Source organism: Puma concolor, chromosome C2 (assembly GCF_028749965.1).
Source record: "Puma concolor isolate L17-30 chromosome C2, mPumCon1.1.hap2, whole genome shotgun sequence".
Taxonomy (NCBI): Eukaryota; Metazoa; Chordata; class Mammalia; order Carnivora; family Felidae; genus Puma; species Puma concolor.
Genome location: NC_141675.1, coordinates 78891606 through 78908432, shown reverse-complemented (window position 1 = coordinate 78908432; position 16827 = coordinate 78891606). Strand labels below are relative to the sequence as shown.

Sequence of the window (16827 nt, the reverse complement as noted above, 5' to 3'; positions counted from 1 at the left end):
GGAAGCCTTCCTCTTCTGTCAGGCTCTGGAAGGTCCTGGAGCAGGTGAGGTCATATGTCTCCTTTTTTATTCCCTGCACATAACTGCCAGGAAAAATGGTCTGAAAGGCTCTCAAAGGAAGAAAAGTAGACCCAAATGGGATTCTCTGCAGCAGAAAGAAGTGGTGAGATCACATTTTGTGCTTCCCCAAATAGTCAGTACTTCCTAATAAAAGCTGCCAAGGTGACTGGCCCCACCCCCACTTCTGCTTTTGCCTTTCTGGTTTCTTTGGGGCTGTGTTTTCTAAAAACTCAGTGTGGAGGTTTTTTGTTCATCCAGAATGGATCCTTTCCTTCATCCTTTCTTCCTTCCTGATTTTTGCTCTGTAGTGGTCATGTTTAGAATGTCCCAGGTGCTAGCTGATGCTCTTTTTCACGTGAAATCATCACTGTCTGCCGGGGCAGAATTGCGTTGCGGTTTCAGGGAGAGCCCGATACTTCTATGAACTGGAACCGCCTGTATTTTTATGCACTCCATACAAGTTTGGAGTGATTTGCATAAACGTTAGAATAACCTTTTTCTATAGACTAGAGTTATAGTTTCAAGTGTGTATTTCCCTGGAAAAACTTTGATCTTGAGACGTAACAAAAATTGCACGTTGGACTTCAAATGTTCTGCTTTTTAAAATTTTTTTTTTTTTTCTCAACGTTTATTTATTTTTGGGACAGAGAGAGACAGAGCATGAATGGGGGAGGGGTAGAGAGAGAGGGAGACATAGAATCGGAAACAGGCTCCAGGCTCTGAGCCATCAGCCCAGAGCCTGACGTGGGGCTCGAACTCACAGACCGCGAGATCGTGACCTGGCTGAAGCCGGACGCTTAACCGACTGCGCCACCCAGGCGCCCCAAATGTTCTGCTTTTTAATAGGGCATCTCCTCTGGGCATTTAGCCTAACAAATGTTTTAAGGAATTCATTCATTCTTTACAAACTTTTTTTTAAGTTTATTTTTTTTATCTTGAGAGAGAGAGCAGGAAGGCTGAGAGGGAGAGAGAGAGAATCCCAGGCAGGCTCAGCACTGTCAGCACCGACCCCGATGCGGGGCTCGATCTCAAGAACTGTGAGATCATGACCTGAGCCGAAATCAAGAGTCAGACGCTTGACTGAGCCACCCGGGCGTCCCTCATTCATTCATTTATTCCTTCACGGATCTATCAACAACACAGAGCAGGAGCTTAGAATACAGAGGGGAAAGAGAGGGGGTAGGCCTTTTGCTGAAGGCCTGGGAGCATCAGGCAGCATGCCTCGCCCATAGCCTTCCCACTCTACCTGGAATCTGTCCAGCTATTTCTCCACTATTGAACATATTGGATGGTTTCAAATGGTTTGCTCTTACACACTGCACCACTAACAGGGGTTTTGGGCGGATAACTTAAGTGACTAGAGGGGAAATATCCACAGCAGTGGGTCCAGAAGACCAAACAAAGTAAGGTAAGTTTCATGGCTCCTTTTGTGTCCTTGTAAAACTGTTTGCCCGAGGGATTGTGATAATGTGCCGTGTCTCCAGCCTCACACCTCAAACCAGCCAATGGTGGGCACAGTAATTCTCAAATAATTTTGATACACATATATGTAAGGTCTCTTAGATTTGTTTGCATGTTCATTTGAAGCAATAGCATACTTCTAAAACATCATAACCAACAGGGATAACGCTTACTGTGCACCTGCTGTGTGCCCAGCGTGCCTTGCTTTTTAATCCTCCCAGTAATCCCGTGACGTCGGGACAATTACTGTTCCCATTCAACTGATGAGCTAAGTATTGGGGCTCAGAGATTACACAACTGATAAACAATGCACTGTCACTACAAACCGGGTCCTTTGACTCAAAGGCCTGGAAACTCATCCTCGCTGCTCTTGCACCTATAGTGGTCATAGCTTTATAATAAAATTTGGCAGGGGCACTTGGGTGCCTCAGTAGGTTGTGTGTTCAGCTCAGGTCATGATCCCAGGGTTGTGGGAGCGAGCCCTGCGTTGGGCTCAGCACTGAGCGCAGAGACTGGCAGAGACTGCTTAAGATTTTCTCTCTTTCCCTCAGCCCCTGCCTCCCCCCTGCTCATGCTCTCTCTCTAAAATGAAATTAATCCATTAATCAGTAAAAAAGAGACAAGCAAAGCTCTTCTCGTTGATAAAGATGCCGGCAGCCTGGATCCCCACCCTTTCAGCTGCCCTACGGTACCTCTGACTCATACAAGAAGGCCGAAAAACACTGTTGTGGGCCCACTCTGCCAGTCCACGGAGCCACACGTGGGCCCCTCCTCTCCAGTCCCACCCACATGCCCAGCTCCACGGGGGCACTGGCTGCTCAACTCACCTTAACACCCCAGAACCCACCTATTTCTCGGCCGAGCTGGGAGGACTTCAGAGATCCTGCCGATGAGACCACAGCGCACGTGCCCCACGGCCCAGCCTTGGTCCTAATGTTCTCCTTGGGCAGGAAGCCTTCCCACTCGGAGGTGTTGAAGGGAAAATCTGTGACCTCTACCATGGAGACGTTCACACGTTCCCGGAGGTGGCAGTGCAGGGCCTCGGCACTCAACTTGACCCCCGGCCCTGGCCCCTTATAGGACACTTTATACTTGTTCATATTCAGGTAGTTCCTCCAGATCTTCTGCAGCCTGGGGATGAGGTTTTTGGAAGAGCTGTCCTTGTTCCACACCTGGAAGGAGGCCTCCGGCTTGGCCTTGGCTGGGCCCCGGGGGCTGCTGAGGGCGTGGCTGCCCCTGTGGGGGTCCTGGGTGCTGCTTGAAGTCTCAGCCTGTTTCTCCAGACCTCTCAACACCTGGAAATCCTTGCTTTGCAACTTAAGGGAATCATAGTAAGTCCCTTTCTTCTTCTCCTTCCACACACAGATGATTGCAAACAGCAGAAAGGCCAGCACACAGCAGCTGAACTTTTTCTTCAAGTTGGCGTGAATCATAATGAAAGATGTGCTCAAGGTAGCCACTCTGTTCTGAGCAGGAAACAGGCCTAAAAGAGGTAAGACGAGGCAAAAATTCTGTTTAGGTACACAAACCTTTGTTTAGGTAAAACGAAACCTAAAAGTAGTGACAGGTAAGAGGTGGGATGATGAGCCAGGCAGCGGATTCAGGGTGAGGAGACTCACTTCCAACCTTGGTCCACTTCCCACCAGGCCCGCGGCCCACAGAAGCTTGAAGTCTGCATTCGGCCTCGGTTTGGGCTCTGAACGTAGACAAGCAGTCCTCAGACACCCCTTGTTGTTCTCTGAACCATAAACACGTCCTGTATTCTCCGACCACTCCTTCGTACGCCCTAAGTCTTGGTCTTGCGTTGTCTTAGCCTAGCTCCCTGACTATACTCTCGAGCTAGGTGAGGTCAGGAACCATATCTTACACATCGTTGGGTTCCTAGGGCCTTACGTGGTCTGTCAGGTGGAGGCACGCATGCTTGAAAAACTAGCAGAAAGAAGGAAGAGCAGGATAACTGGTCTACATCACAAGAGTCCGAACTCCCTGAAATCCTAAGGGGCCCAGCATCCTTTTTAAAACTGCCAGAAAGAGGGGCGCCTGGGTGGCTCAGTCAGTTAAGTGTCTGACTCCTCATTCGGGCTTAGGTCATGATCTCACGGTTTGTGAGTTCGAGCCCCAGGTCGGGCTCTGCACTGATGGTGCGGAGCCTGCTTGGGATTCTCCCTCTCTTTCTCTTTCTCCCTCTGCCTCTCTCTCTCTCAAAATAAATAAATAAACTTTAAAAACCAATTGCCAGAAAGAGACCTCGGTCCACAGACAGGGGCTGTGACAGACAGACCTGGGTGTGGCGCATCTCTCTAAGGGCTTGGGTGTTGGACTCCTACATGAGAAGACCACCGACGGTTAGCTTGCAACATGACATCCAGTTTCGTGGCGTGCCCCGCAAGAGTACTATCAGGTGGCAGGATGCTGACCCCCCTCATGGTAAAGCGGAGGAAATCTTGGTAAGACAGCACACACGTGACCAACTCGGGAGATAAAAACAAAGACGCAGGAAGCACCTAAGACGGTATTTCATCTAATTTCACCATAAACCAGGGCCCCTGTGATGCACAACCCTAGCCAGTACCACGTGCACAAGTGTCCAATGGGAAGGGCGTCCCCTGAGCCGTGCAGAGACGCCCTGACCATCATTAGCCATGAAGGTGTTAGGGTCTCCATATTCATAGGTTAGCAACCCGAAGCTCTGAGAGGTTAAGAGAAGTGCCTAGGGTCACAAAGCTGAGTAAATGGTAGCATCGAAGTTCAAATCCAAGTGCACCGGGGTCCATAATCCATGTCTCTTTCACTATAAACCTGCACTAAACTGTTGCAAGTTCTGGAACGTGGATTTTATTACACGCATAGAGCCTAATATGCCCCCTTACATCTGGGTAAAGACCTACTTGGCTTTCCCGGAATTAATTGTGTACCTAGATGGCAAATGGAAGTACTTTGGACTCAAACAATGATCTGTATCTTTTGGAAAACATTAAATTCTCTCCTAAATAACTGGGCTTATTTACCATAATGAGTCTAAGCAATCACCTCTGGGGTTCTGCTAATCCACTAGAGATCCATAGTTCCTTCCCATGGAACCCACAGCTAAGGATATCTGGCCCAAGACATAGGAGTACTGGACTAGGTATTCACAAAACCTGGTCTCTGTCCATTCTTGATGACTTTGGGCAAGTCACTAAACCTGTCGGCACCTAGGTTTACATAGAGTAATCCCTCTCTCATGCACAGACTACTAGGAGGACCAGAAAAAAATGGTGTTTGAACCAAGTCATTGTAAAGGCATAGGAAGTGTTCTGAACAGACCAGAGAGCAGCCCCTCGGCTCAGGGCCATGCGGACGCCATGTGCGACAGGGAGAAATGGCAGAGTGGAACACCTGACTTTCAGGTCCTCATCTGAGACTCTTCAATGTAAGTGGCTTCCAGACCGTTCCTGGAACCCATGGGAAGTATCGTAGGAACCAGTGGCTCTGGGGAGAATGGGCTCTCGCCTTGGGCTGCAGAAGTTTTGGAAGTGACGAAATGTACAAAGGGAGAAAAATTCAAACCTATGATCATGAAATTGGGGAGGGGCCTTGTTACATGTCAGAATATTAAGGAATTCAATTTCCTCAGACACTCAGCCCAGCTAATCGCATGACTACAATAGCTAAAGAACTCAGAAGAAGGGAAAGGAGCATTTAAAAAGTGCCTCCAGGGGCGCCTGGGTGGCGCAGTCGGTTAGGCGTCCGACTTCAGCCAGGTCACGATCTCGCGGTCCGTGACTTCGAGCCCCGCGTCGGGCTCTGGGCTGATGGCTCAGAGCCTGGAGCCTGTTTCCGATTCTGTGTCTCCCTCTCTCTCTGCCCCTCGCCCGTTCATGCTCTGTCTCTCTCTGTCCCAAAAATAAATAAAATAAATAAAAAAAATAAAAAAAAAACGTTGAAAAAAATAAAAAGTGCCTCCAGTATGGTATGGTAGGCACTTTAGCTGCAATGTCTAATTTATTTCTTTTAATGTTTATTTATTTTTGAGAGAGAGAGAGAGAGAGAGAGAGAGAGAGAGCGGGGAAGGGGCAGAGAGAGAGGGGGACAGAGGATCCGACGTGGGTTCTGCACTGACAGCAGTGAGCCCAATGCGGGGCTCAAACTCAAGAACCTTAAGATCATTACCTGAGCCAAAGTCAGACACTTAACTGATGGAGCCACCCAGGCACCTCTGCAATGTCTAATTTTATCTTTACTATAGCACCATGAGATAGATATTCACAGCCCCATCTGAGAAAATGAAAACACTGATGCTTAGCAAAGTTACGGGGCTTCTCCAAAGTCAACCAGTAGTCAGTGCCTGAACCAAGATTCCAACCTAGGTCTATCTGACTCTAAAAGTGTGTGGTCTTTGCACTAAAAGACAGACATCTGTGTTGAAAAACAATGAAATGTCAGTGTTGACCAAACTCAGAAATCAGGGTCTCAGAAATCAGAACTCAGAAATCAGGGTCCCTAGAGGGACAACTTAACCCACAGACAATCACAGGAAAAAACCACCTTTGCCATCTGCAATGTCCCAGCCCTGACCAGTGTGCACTGTTTTACCCTCAGGCAGCCCCTTCACAAAAATTAGGCTTATAAGATCCACAATAACCCTGTCAGGTAAGCACAGGAAATCATATTAGCTCCATTTATAATTGAAAGAACTGATGTTATAGGAAGGAAGGGAGGGAGGGAGGGAAAAGGAAGGAAAGGGAAAGGGAAAGGGAAGGGGAAGGGAAGGGAAGGAGGAAGGAAGGAAGGAAGGAAGGAAGGAAGGAAGGAAGGAAGGAAGAAGGGAGGGAGGGAGGGAATGGGAAGGGAAAGGGGGAGGAAGGAAGGAAGGAAGGAAGGAAGGAAGGAAGGAAGGAAGGAAGGAAGGAAGGAAGGAAGAAGGAAGAAAGAAGAAGGAAGGAAGAAGGGAGGGGAAGGGGAGGGGAGGGCAGGGGAGGGAAGGAAGAATTTCCAAAGTTGCATGTGTGACTAGAAAGCAGTGCAGTAAGTTGGGACTTAACTCTTCTATGTATGAATGAAATGAAACAGGAGGTAGGGAGGTAGGACCTGATTCACTCTCTAGGAGCTGAGGCTTGGAAGGAGCTGGTGGTCACCTTCTGGCTATCACCTACTGTCCCAAGGTTGAGGGTCTCAAGGGTCTCAAAAAAGAAGACCTCCTCCGAAAAGCCCGGCACAACACAACAGTCCTGCCACTTTAAGACAGCCTCAGCCTTTAGGGTCATGGCCCCAGTGCACTCACCGGAAAGCTTACCTCAGGGCTCCCCAGGTCTCCTAACACCACCCTCTGTTCAGGCTCCAAGTCCAAAAACTGGCTGGAGTTTCTGGTCATGAACACAGAGTATTTCAAGACCCTTTTTCCTCTCTCCTGCTGTTCTGAAGAGACAGGGACTAAAGCAGTTCCATCTAAGCAGCCCAAACTGAAGGAAAGTTTCTCTGGGGAACTCAGAGTTCTCTGGGGAACTCTCCCCTGTTTCTCTGGGGAAACACACCAAGCTTTGGATTTTCCAGAGGTCTTAGCCCCTGGGCCTTTGCACTGCCATAGTCTCTCGCTTGTCCACTTGCCTGTCAACCAGACAGAGTTACCTTTCTGCTTCTGCCCTCCCATGGAACCCCCTCGGGTTTATATCAGGTGCTAAGCAATGCTTGCTTTTCCTGCTGACCCCCTGCTAGAGGGGACCCCCTCCTGGCTCATTCCTGAAACCCCAGTGTCCCGCACAGGACCTGAAACTGACTGGGTACTCAATAAAGGCTTACTGAACTGATGGGACTAGGTCAATAAATCTTTTCTACCCCCACCAGGCTTCTAGAAGAACAGGAACAACCCACATTATCACCTACAAAGAACAAGCCAGGGGCCTCTGGGTGGCTCAGTTAGTTAAGCAGCCGACTTCTGCTCAGGTCATGACCTCGTGGTTCATGAGTTCAAGCCCCGCGTCGGGCTCTGTGCTGACAGCTCAGAACCTGGAGCCTGTTTCGGATTCTGTGTCTACCTCTCTCTGCCTCTCCTCTACTCGTTCTCTCGTTCTCTCTCTCTCTCTCTCTCTCTCTCTCACACATATAAATACATAAAACATTAAAAATTATTTTTCAATAATAAATAAAAAGAACAAGCCAACACTAAACCAACAGTAAGAAAACCCCAGTCAAAGTAAGGTTCCTGCCCTGGTTTGCTCATCACTACATGCCCGGTACCAAAGGCAGGACTTGGCACAAAGAAGGTGCTCAAAAAAGGTGGGCTGAATCACAGAATAACTTCAAGTCTCCCGCTTCCTATTTATAAAAACAGGCAAACCACCTATTCCCACCACTCACCGAATCGGAACACATAATACATGAGGAAAACAGCGAAGCCGCAGTGAGACATCGAGACCCTGTGACTCCCGGCCCCATATTCTACCACCCCATTTCTTAATTAGGAATATACCCCTTTGCTGCTCCATAGTCCAAGCTTCCAGGTCTCCTTACCTGCTCCCGGCTAATCCCCCTGGGGCTGCAGGCCCAGCAGGTCCTCAGGAACCAGCACTATTCTCCATAGGAGGAAGGTTGGCTTTATGGGGTCTGGAGGCCAAGGCTCATTTTTCTCGGGATGATCAAAACACATCTGCAAAAGCCAAAAAAGAAAAAGAAGCAAAAAAAAAAAAAAAAAAAAGAGGAGGTTCAGAGCTGGTTTCCAGGAGGGGCAGGGTTAAAGATTAACAAGGTGGTCAAGCACCTCTGAGAGTCTTTTGGATCAATCCAGGAAGCCCGGAGGGCTCAAAAAAAGAAACACAAAGAGACAAGAGCCCAGTACAGGTGCTGAGCTCAGGGTTGGGAACAGCAGAGAAGTCCTGGAAACAGACCTATATTAGATAAGAACATGCTAGAAGGATAAAGCAGGCACCACAGAGCAACCTGGGAAAGAAAAGGATTGTTTAGTCACTGGTTTAGGGGTAAATAGCAATTTGGGGAGAGAAGATTCAGCTCATCCCTAAAGACACTCTAGACAGATTTTTCAAAGTTATTTCTTATCGGGGCACCTGGGTGGCTCAGTCGGTTAAGTGTCAGACTTCAGCTCCGGTCATGATCTTACAGTCTATGAGTTCGAGCCCCACATCAGGTTCTGTGCTAACAATTCGGAGCCTGGAGCCTGCTTCAGATTCTGTGTCTCCCTCTCTCTCTGCCCCTCCCCTGCTCATGCCCTGTCTCTCTCTGTCTCAAAAATAAATAAAAACATTAAAAAATATTTTTAAGTTATTTCTTATCAAAGAACACTTAGTGATATGTGAAATTTCTACCAGTATAATGCTAACTGGAAAAAATAGGTTGTAAAACTATATATAATATTCTAGTCAAATCCAAAAACATAAAAATTTTAATGTACATGTGAGAGAAAGGACTAGAAAAAAACAAAACAACACTGGATGGTAGAATAATGTTTTCAGCTTTTACAATTTTTTGCATATTCCAAAATTTCTAAAATGTATATGCATTACTCTTAGAGTTGGAACAATATTACAAAAATAAAGAAAATTTTAAAAAGCTACAAACAGAATTCGATATTCGAGCGTCTGACTCTTGACTTCAGCTCAGGTCATGATCTCACGGCTCATGAGGTTTTGAGCCCTGCAGCCCCACGTCAGGTTCTGTGCTGACCGGGCAGAGCCTGCTTGGGATTCTCTCTCCCACTCCCCTCGGCCCCTTCCTCGCTCACTCTCTCTCTCTCTCTCTCTCTCTCTCTCAAAATAAATATATAAACTTTAAAAAAAAAAGGAAATATACATATATAACACAATATTAATTAACTTAAAATATACAAGGTGATACGTAATAATATACAAAATGTATAGATAATTGTGTATGAATTTATGTAGCAACAGGGGGAAAATTCTTCAAACACTGTAACAAAAAAAAAGTGAAACAGAGAATGTTATCTGTGCATCCATCGTTGTGACTAAAAGTTACTCACGTCCAAATATCTAGGAAAAAATGTACCTGACTGAGACCTGGTGAGCAACTGGTGAGCAGAGAGAAGTTCTCATCTTTCAGTCTGACTTCCTTTATTATGCTTCTTATGTTACTGGCAAAACTGTCAGGGACAACACTGAAAATACATTCCAACCTTGTGTATCAACCCCACGCACACTATTGGGCTGGCCTTGAAGCCTGTCCTGGAAGATGCAGCGTTAACAGAACTCAGAGAAAGCCAGAGTGGCCATAACTCCCTCCCTCCCTTGACCCAGGAGGAGACACCCGCCCGCCTTGCAGGCCTGGGGTTCATACCGGCAGGAGGGCAGCTGTGGGCGGGCCCTGGGTATGTCACACAGGGCAAAAGCGAGAGGTGCCTTGTGGTGTTCCTTGTCAAAAACTCAGGGGGCTCCTTATCAGATCAAAGAACTGGCGCCCAGGCACTCCTGGTCAAGTCCTAAAATAGCTCTGAGACCTCTTCCTCTTTTCATGTCATGTATGTTTCCTTTGTGGCATAAGAGTTTGTAATTACGCATGCGTTCGTATGATTATCTGATTACCAGCTGCCTCCTCTGCTAACAATGTAAACTCCGTAAGTAGGAGCCTTCTCAGACTTCTTCACTACGATCTTCAGTGCCTGGATGAGTGTTTGGCACCTGGTAAGCACTCGATAATTATTTGTTGAATGAGTGAAAGATTACCAGGCCTTCAGAGGCCTATGCTTCCCTCAGGCCACACTGATGGAAAAGGTTCTTTCTCGGCACCCTCATGAGGAACACTGAGGGTAGCCCCCTGCCCTCTAGGTTACGCCTCTTGCCTATGAGTGCTGATTCGCTGCCAACCCCCCCCCCCCCGCCCCCCGCAAGCTGCTAGACCATGTGACTTGTTTGAATTCAGGGCACAAATAGTTAATGCAAATCTTCCTGTCCCTATCGATTGCACCTGTTCAGAACAACTCACCCTCCTAGGATGTAACAACCACTCCCTGCCCGATTTCCAAAAACCAAGTAGCTGAAACAAAAGTGGCCCAATTGTTGATGTCCATCTACCATAGGTGAGGAGTGAGGAGAGTCTTCCGGAAGTAGTCACTGCTGCTCGTAAGGCTGCAGTGGTGGTGAACTTCACCCGGCTGCAGGAATTAGAATCCTCAATTCTCTGGGTGAGAAACTTTGGCCATCAGCTACCATTTATTTGGTACTAGCTGTGTGCTCAGCACGCAGGGGTTGAGGTTAAGAGCTCTGGGATTAAACAGATTGGGGGCAAGAGTCCAAACTCTCTCACCAGTTACATGACCTCTGGCAAGCTACTCAACCCTCTAAGACTCAGCTTCTGTATCTGTAAAATGGGAGTAATAATAAAAGACCCTATCTCATAGGATCGTTTAAATAATCAAGTAAGGTGATACACCCATAGGGATTACGATAGGCTTGTGACAAAGACCATAGGCATCACTTCATTTACTCCTCACCATCCCTTCTGGTGCACCCCATGGTTGTCCCAGATTACACATGGGTAAGATGAAATAGGGAAGAGGAGTAATTTTCTCAGAGTAACTCAATTGTGGCATTCCAAATGCCCTATGTTCTTGCACCCTTTGTTGCCCTGCAAGTAAATTTCCTTCTGATGAAATGTCTTTTCCTCCCCTGTTCACATGGGGCCACACCCACTCAGTCCCCCACCATCCCCTGAACCAGCTTATGTGTCCCTGGACTCTGAAGACTTTCTTGACTCCCCCCCCCCCCCCCCCCCCCCAGAGATCCATACAACTCCACTGTGCCTGTTCTGGCTCTCATCAGAGTACGTGACATTTAGCTGTTTGCAGGTCTGTCCCACCCAGACGGAGAATTCCTTCATCTAGCCAGGTTCGGAACCGTAAGTGGGACGTACTCAGTTGTGTCTGAATGAAAGAGCGAAGCTAGCTCTGACACCACCCCTCCCCATTCCCCATGCCCTTCAACGATCAGATCCACACTCATCCTCACACCCGTCCGTCACCTTCAGTTGCTAGAACCCCCTTTGCAGCACTGTCGCTGCAGAAGCTTATTTTGTCTGTGGGATACACAGAGTGAGAGGGAATTTACCACCTCCCGGGGGGCGCATATAGCTTTGTGAACAGCTCTGCCCCTTAGAAGGTCTTAAAATGAAGAGAAATCAGCTCCCCCATAAAAACAAACTAGGGGGTTAAGCTCTGCTTTTTGGAACCACATAGATTCAGAATGAGAACCACGATGACATGTGGAGCCTGTGCTCAGTGCTGAGAACTTCACGTGCACCAGCTCATTTCATCCTCACACAACTCCATGCAGACCACACCACCTGCTACCAGCATCGGTGAAGTCATTTCCCCTCCACCAGGACACTCTTCTTCACCCCTTGAATATTTTTGCAGCTGGCTCACTGTAATTCTCCCCACGCTGTTTCTGTCCTGACTCGTGGTGATATCAACATCCACCTACAGAATGGTTCTAGTCCCTGGTCTCTCAGTGAATCTCTTCTACTCCAGTGATTGTGCCTTTAGCCACTCACCCCCAAGGTCATATCTCCGATCTTATCATTTTCTTTTTTTTTTTTTTTTTTTAATTTTTTTTTTTTTTTTTTTAACGTTTATTTATTTTTTTGGGACAGAGAGAGACAGAGCATGAACGGGGGAGGGTCAGAGAGAGAGAGGGAGACACAGAATCAGAAACAGGCTCCAGGCTCTGAGCCATCAGCCCAGAGCCCGACGCGGGGCTCGAACTCACGGACCGCGAGATCGTGACCTGGCTGAAGTCGGCCGCTTAACCGACTGCGCCACCCAGGCGCCCCTGATCTTATCATTTTCATAAAAGACTCCACAGTCTTGATTTTCAGGACCACCACCCCCACACACCATTCCTATCTTCGTAGCTTTGTCCAACTAGTTCTGACCTCCAACTGTCTTCTGTGGTTCCTCCTACGACCTTCTCATGGTCTCGCACTTCCTTCACAGCCTTACTTCCCTTCCATCCCAGATTAAACTCCACAGTCACTCATTAAATTGAGCTCCCCCATCACACAATATTGGATAAACCCCAATCCTGGTTAAAGCCAACTCTCTGTGCCCCTCCACACCTGCGAGCATACAGCTGCATATGTAAAGAAAATCAAAAAACGATACTTAGTGGAGTTTGCCTCAAGTTCATGATCATAAACTGCCAGTAGCTGCTTTATGCTTCCTAGTAATCACATGCTACTTTTCTAGTCAATTCACCTGCCACTCGCCTAGAGGACTATGTGACTTCATCTCCATGAAAAGTCCCCTCATCTTCCCCTTTCCTTGGTGAACGTGCTACTTACTCATAGAGAGAAAAGAAGCTACCAGAATCGAATCACCACATGTGCACCTCTGTACCACAGCTATTCACCTTACCTGCATTTATGTCCAAATGATGTCTTGTTACTATGGATGCACCCAACACTTGCCGTACCCAACATTTGCTCCACTAGAACTCATATTTATTTCTTAAAATATTTTTTAACGTTGATTCATTTTTGAGAGAGAGAGACAGAGCGCAAGGGGTGGGCGGGAGGGGTGGGGGAGTGGTGAGAGCAGAGAGAGAGGGTGACATAGAATCCAAAGCAGGCTTCGGGTTCTGAGCCATCAGCATAGAGCCCGATGCGGGGCTCGAACCCACGAACCACGAGATCATGACCTGAGCCAAAGTCAGACACTTAACCAACTGAGCCACCCAGGCGCCCCAGTGTGCCACTAGAACTTACATACTCTTCTCTGCTTAAGGATATTCTTCTATAAAATCTCCCCTTTTTCTTCTGCGTCATATGTATCCCTCTCTCAAAGATGATGCTTATCAGCACATAGACATGCTATTGTTTCTCCTATCTTAAACAAACATACAAACCCCTCTTGGTTGATGTGAGGCAACATGAAACACACAGCACCACCTACGAAAAACTCTCATCCAAAATGTTTCACCTGTATATAATCAAGCCTTTACATGTCATTCCAGTTTTGAGAAAACACGGGAGAAAGAACAAGTTAAATGACACCGCAGACAGAAGCCAGAAAGCAGGGCATTCTACAGAACTGAACTAGTTTCATCAACAGGTCAATGGGCATGAAAAACAAACGCCTTAACAGGCAAAAATGTCATATGCAATATGCAGACTTTGCTTGAATTTTGATTTGAACAAAATACCACCAGGGACAAATGGGGTCCCATTATCAAATGGGGATATCTGAATATAGATCTGGTATTAAATGATATTAAGAAATCATTGTTGGGGTGCCTGGGTGGCTGAGCCAGTTAAGCGTCTGACTTCAGCTCAGGTCGTGATCTCATGGTTCGGTTCATGAGTTTGCGCCCTGCATCGGGCTTCCCTGCTGTCCGTGCAGAACCCACCTCAGATCCTCTGTCTCCCTCTCTCTCTGTCCCTTCCCCCCTCGTACTCTTACACTGTCTCTCTCAAAAATTAATTAAATTTTTTTTTTAAAAGAAATCATTGTTAATTCTGTTAGGTATGATTATATATGTGGTTTTTTTTTTTTTTTAAACAGTCAGTCCTATGCATGTGAAGTAGAGATGAAATCTACTTTACAACACTTCAGCCACAAAACAGATGAAGCAAATATGAAAAACACGTAATGTCATTTTTTCAAGTGTGTTCAAACTAGGCTAGGTCAGAAATAAGAGAGACTTGCAGACTCTTCTTGGACAATATCGTTGGGTGGGAGTGGGCAGAGTTTAAGCTCGAACAAAAAAAAGCACGGGAGACCATTTTTTTCTGTTTTACTGAAGGAATTCACTGAAAAAGACACATGACTTTACAACGGTCACACATTTCGCCATGGCGTACATTCTACATTATAATCGCCATTTCCCTGTCCCTCCTGCGTAACTTCTTGACCTCATTTCACCTTCCAGCTGCTGCCCTCTTTCCTTCGCAGTAAAACTCCTTGAAAGAACGTTGTACAGTTACGGTTTCTAATTTTCCTCTTCCCATCCTCACTTGAACCCACCCCAGCAGGCCTCCGCCATCTCCAGGAAACGGCTCTTGTCTACGTCACCAAAGACCTCCGTGACCTCCATGCTGCTAAGTAAATGGCCAGTGCTCAGTTTGCACCGTGTTTGGCTCCTCAGCAGTATTTTGAGAAGTTGGTCATTTCCTGCTTCTGGCTTCCAAAACCTACACGCTCTCCTGGTTTTTCTCCACCTTACTGGTCATTCCTCCATAAATCTCCACTGCTAGTTCCTCCTCATCTCCCCCATCTCTGCACACGGAAGTGCCCCTGGGTTGTGCACTTGGCATTGGCAACACTCATTGTCTGCTTGTTGTGAGCACCTTGTGGTCGGGTCTATCCCTCCTCTACCCATTTTGCACTCAATCCATGCTTGCTGACATGCACCAGAATGAGATCAGAAAACAGGTTATGTCAGTGAGTTTCTGTGAAAAGGAAGTCCTTAAGAATTGAAAACACACCAACAAAACAGCAGGGTCAGGATGGGGGTGTAGAATAAAATACTATACTCACTTGACTATTTCCCTATCACCTATTACCAGTGAGGGGAGGCAGCACTGCCCAGAGCACTGATGGTCAGACTTCGAGCATATCACAATTATCAATAACTGGGGCGCCTGGGTGGCTCAGTCGGTTAAGTGTCTGACTTCAGCTCAGTTCATGATCTCACATCCCGTGAGTTCGAGCCCCGCATGGGGCTCTGTGCTGACAGCGCAGAGCCTGGAGCCTGCTTCGGATTCTGTGTCTCCCTCTTTCTCTGCCCCTTCCCTGCTCACGCTCTATCTCTGTCTCTCTGTTTCTCTGTCACTCAAAAATGAATAAACATTAAAAAAAAAACAAAACTATCAAATTACTTATTGAAATGCAGATTCCTCAGTCATTCTGATCCAAGTGGTCTGGGATGGGGCTCAGAGATGGGCATTTAGCAAGCACCCGTGTGATTCTGACACAAGTGGTCCCACTCACACATCATGCTCTGAGAAAAGGGCAGCTGAGGGCACCATGACTCAAAGTGAGATCCGCAGTTAAGGCTAGTCTGAGAACGCTTTCTCAAGATCCAGGATGGATTCTAGGATAGGAATCTAATGTAATCAACTTTTATACTAATTCGAAGGAGTAATTTTATGCCTATTGATCCTAACAATAACTTTAAGAGTATTCCAAAAATTCCTCCTCGTTGCATTTTAGAAGCTATTGATGTGGGAGAGGTTGGCGGGAAAGAAAAGGATTCTTCACAGATGGTGCGAGAAGCCCTGGCTTGGGAGAAAGGGTTCACGCTCTGTCATCTCAAAAGCCCAGATTCAAATCCTGACCTTTCTACCTGTCAGTTATATGAGGTTAGACCAGTCCATCAGCTTCTAATAAGCCTGTGTCTTCATCTGTAGAGGATGGATAATAATACTTTAAAAATTCACCCCTGCAGGGTTATAGCGACAACTTAATGATAGACTTCATCGCTTTGTTCCAGCTAATAATTGTTGAGCTTTTTCACCACGTGCTGAGTATTCTACACAAGGGCCAAGCTCCTGTAATTCAGCAAGCTCATTTAATTCCTGAAGAACAGTCCCTGAGGCAGGTACCGCTCTCAGCAGCTTCCACAGTCCCCGGAGAGGTGGTCCAGGCTGCTGACTCATTCCCAGCCCCTGGCCACCGAGCTCTATTAGTGGGAGCCAGCAGAGGTCAAAAAGTTTATAGTTGTGTCAAAATATTTCTGACAAGTCACAAATGTGCTCAAGCTAGAAACATATTAAGCCACAGGAAACCAACTTGCAGTTAGTAAATCTGTGAAGCGAGTGAAAGGAAGCCTCCAGAAAGATTCACAGGGGGGTCTGAGTAGCTGTGCTTTTGCAAGTGTTTACCTGAGGGCCAGAGCAGCTGCGGAGGAGCTCGTGGTGGGGAGGGGGAAATCCTGCCCGGATCAAAGCCCCGGAGATAAAGGGGCTTTCATTCCTGCTTGCCCCAAATGTTCCAGACCCAGGCTGCAAAAAGTGTGTCTTCATGGAGATAAGATCTTTTCCCAGCCAGGCCGGCACTAATGGAGAAGGAACACCTGAGGACATTTCCCTGAGGTTTTTCCAAAAGCATGAGAACAGAGCTTTGTGGGCGGGTATTGAGTCCCCACCACAGACAGGCTGCCCTGTGGTTTCTGACCAGAGCCAGTCACCCTGAACGGGTAAGGAGAGCTCTGAACTCAGGATTCATGGAGCCACGGCAAAGGGAAATCACTGGCCTTTTGCTACTGTCTTCAACCTTGCGCCTTTCAACGGTGGATGTATATTTGTAGAAATGTTTGCCTTCCCATTTGACAGGTGCCAGGCTGAAAGGGGGCACGTCACACCCCT

The 16827-nt window shown here is 47.2% G+C and overlaps 1 protein-coding gene across 5 annotated transcripts in view; it reads right to left on the bottom strand.

The window, feature by feature from the left end:
- ST6GAL1 (ST6 beta-galactoside alpha-2,6-sialyltransferase 1) overlaps positions 1–16827 on the bottom strand; it is a 120831-nt gene that overhangs the window by 26479 nt on the left and 77525 nt on the right. For all 5 annotated transcript variants that reach the window (XM_086674950.1, XM_086674952.1, XM_086674951.1 and 2 more), the window contains 2 exons: positions 8011–8146; positions 2369–3004 (listed from right to left, as the gene is read on the bottom strand). In XM_086674950.1, the coding sequence (XP_086531076.1) occupies positions 2369–2954 (586 nt within the window). In that variant the 5' untranslated portion in view covers positions 2955–3004; positions 8011–8146. The remainder of the gene's footprint in view (positions 1–2368; positions 3005–8010; positions 8147–16827) is intronic.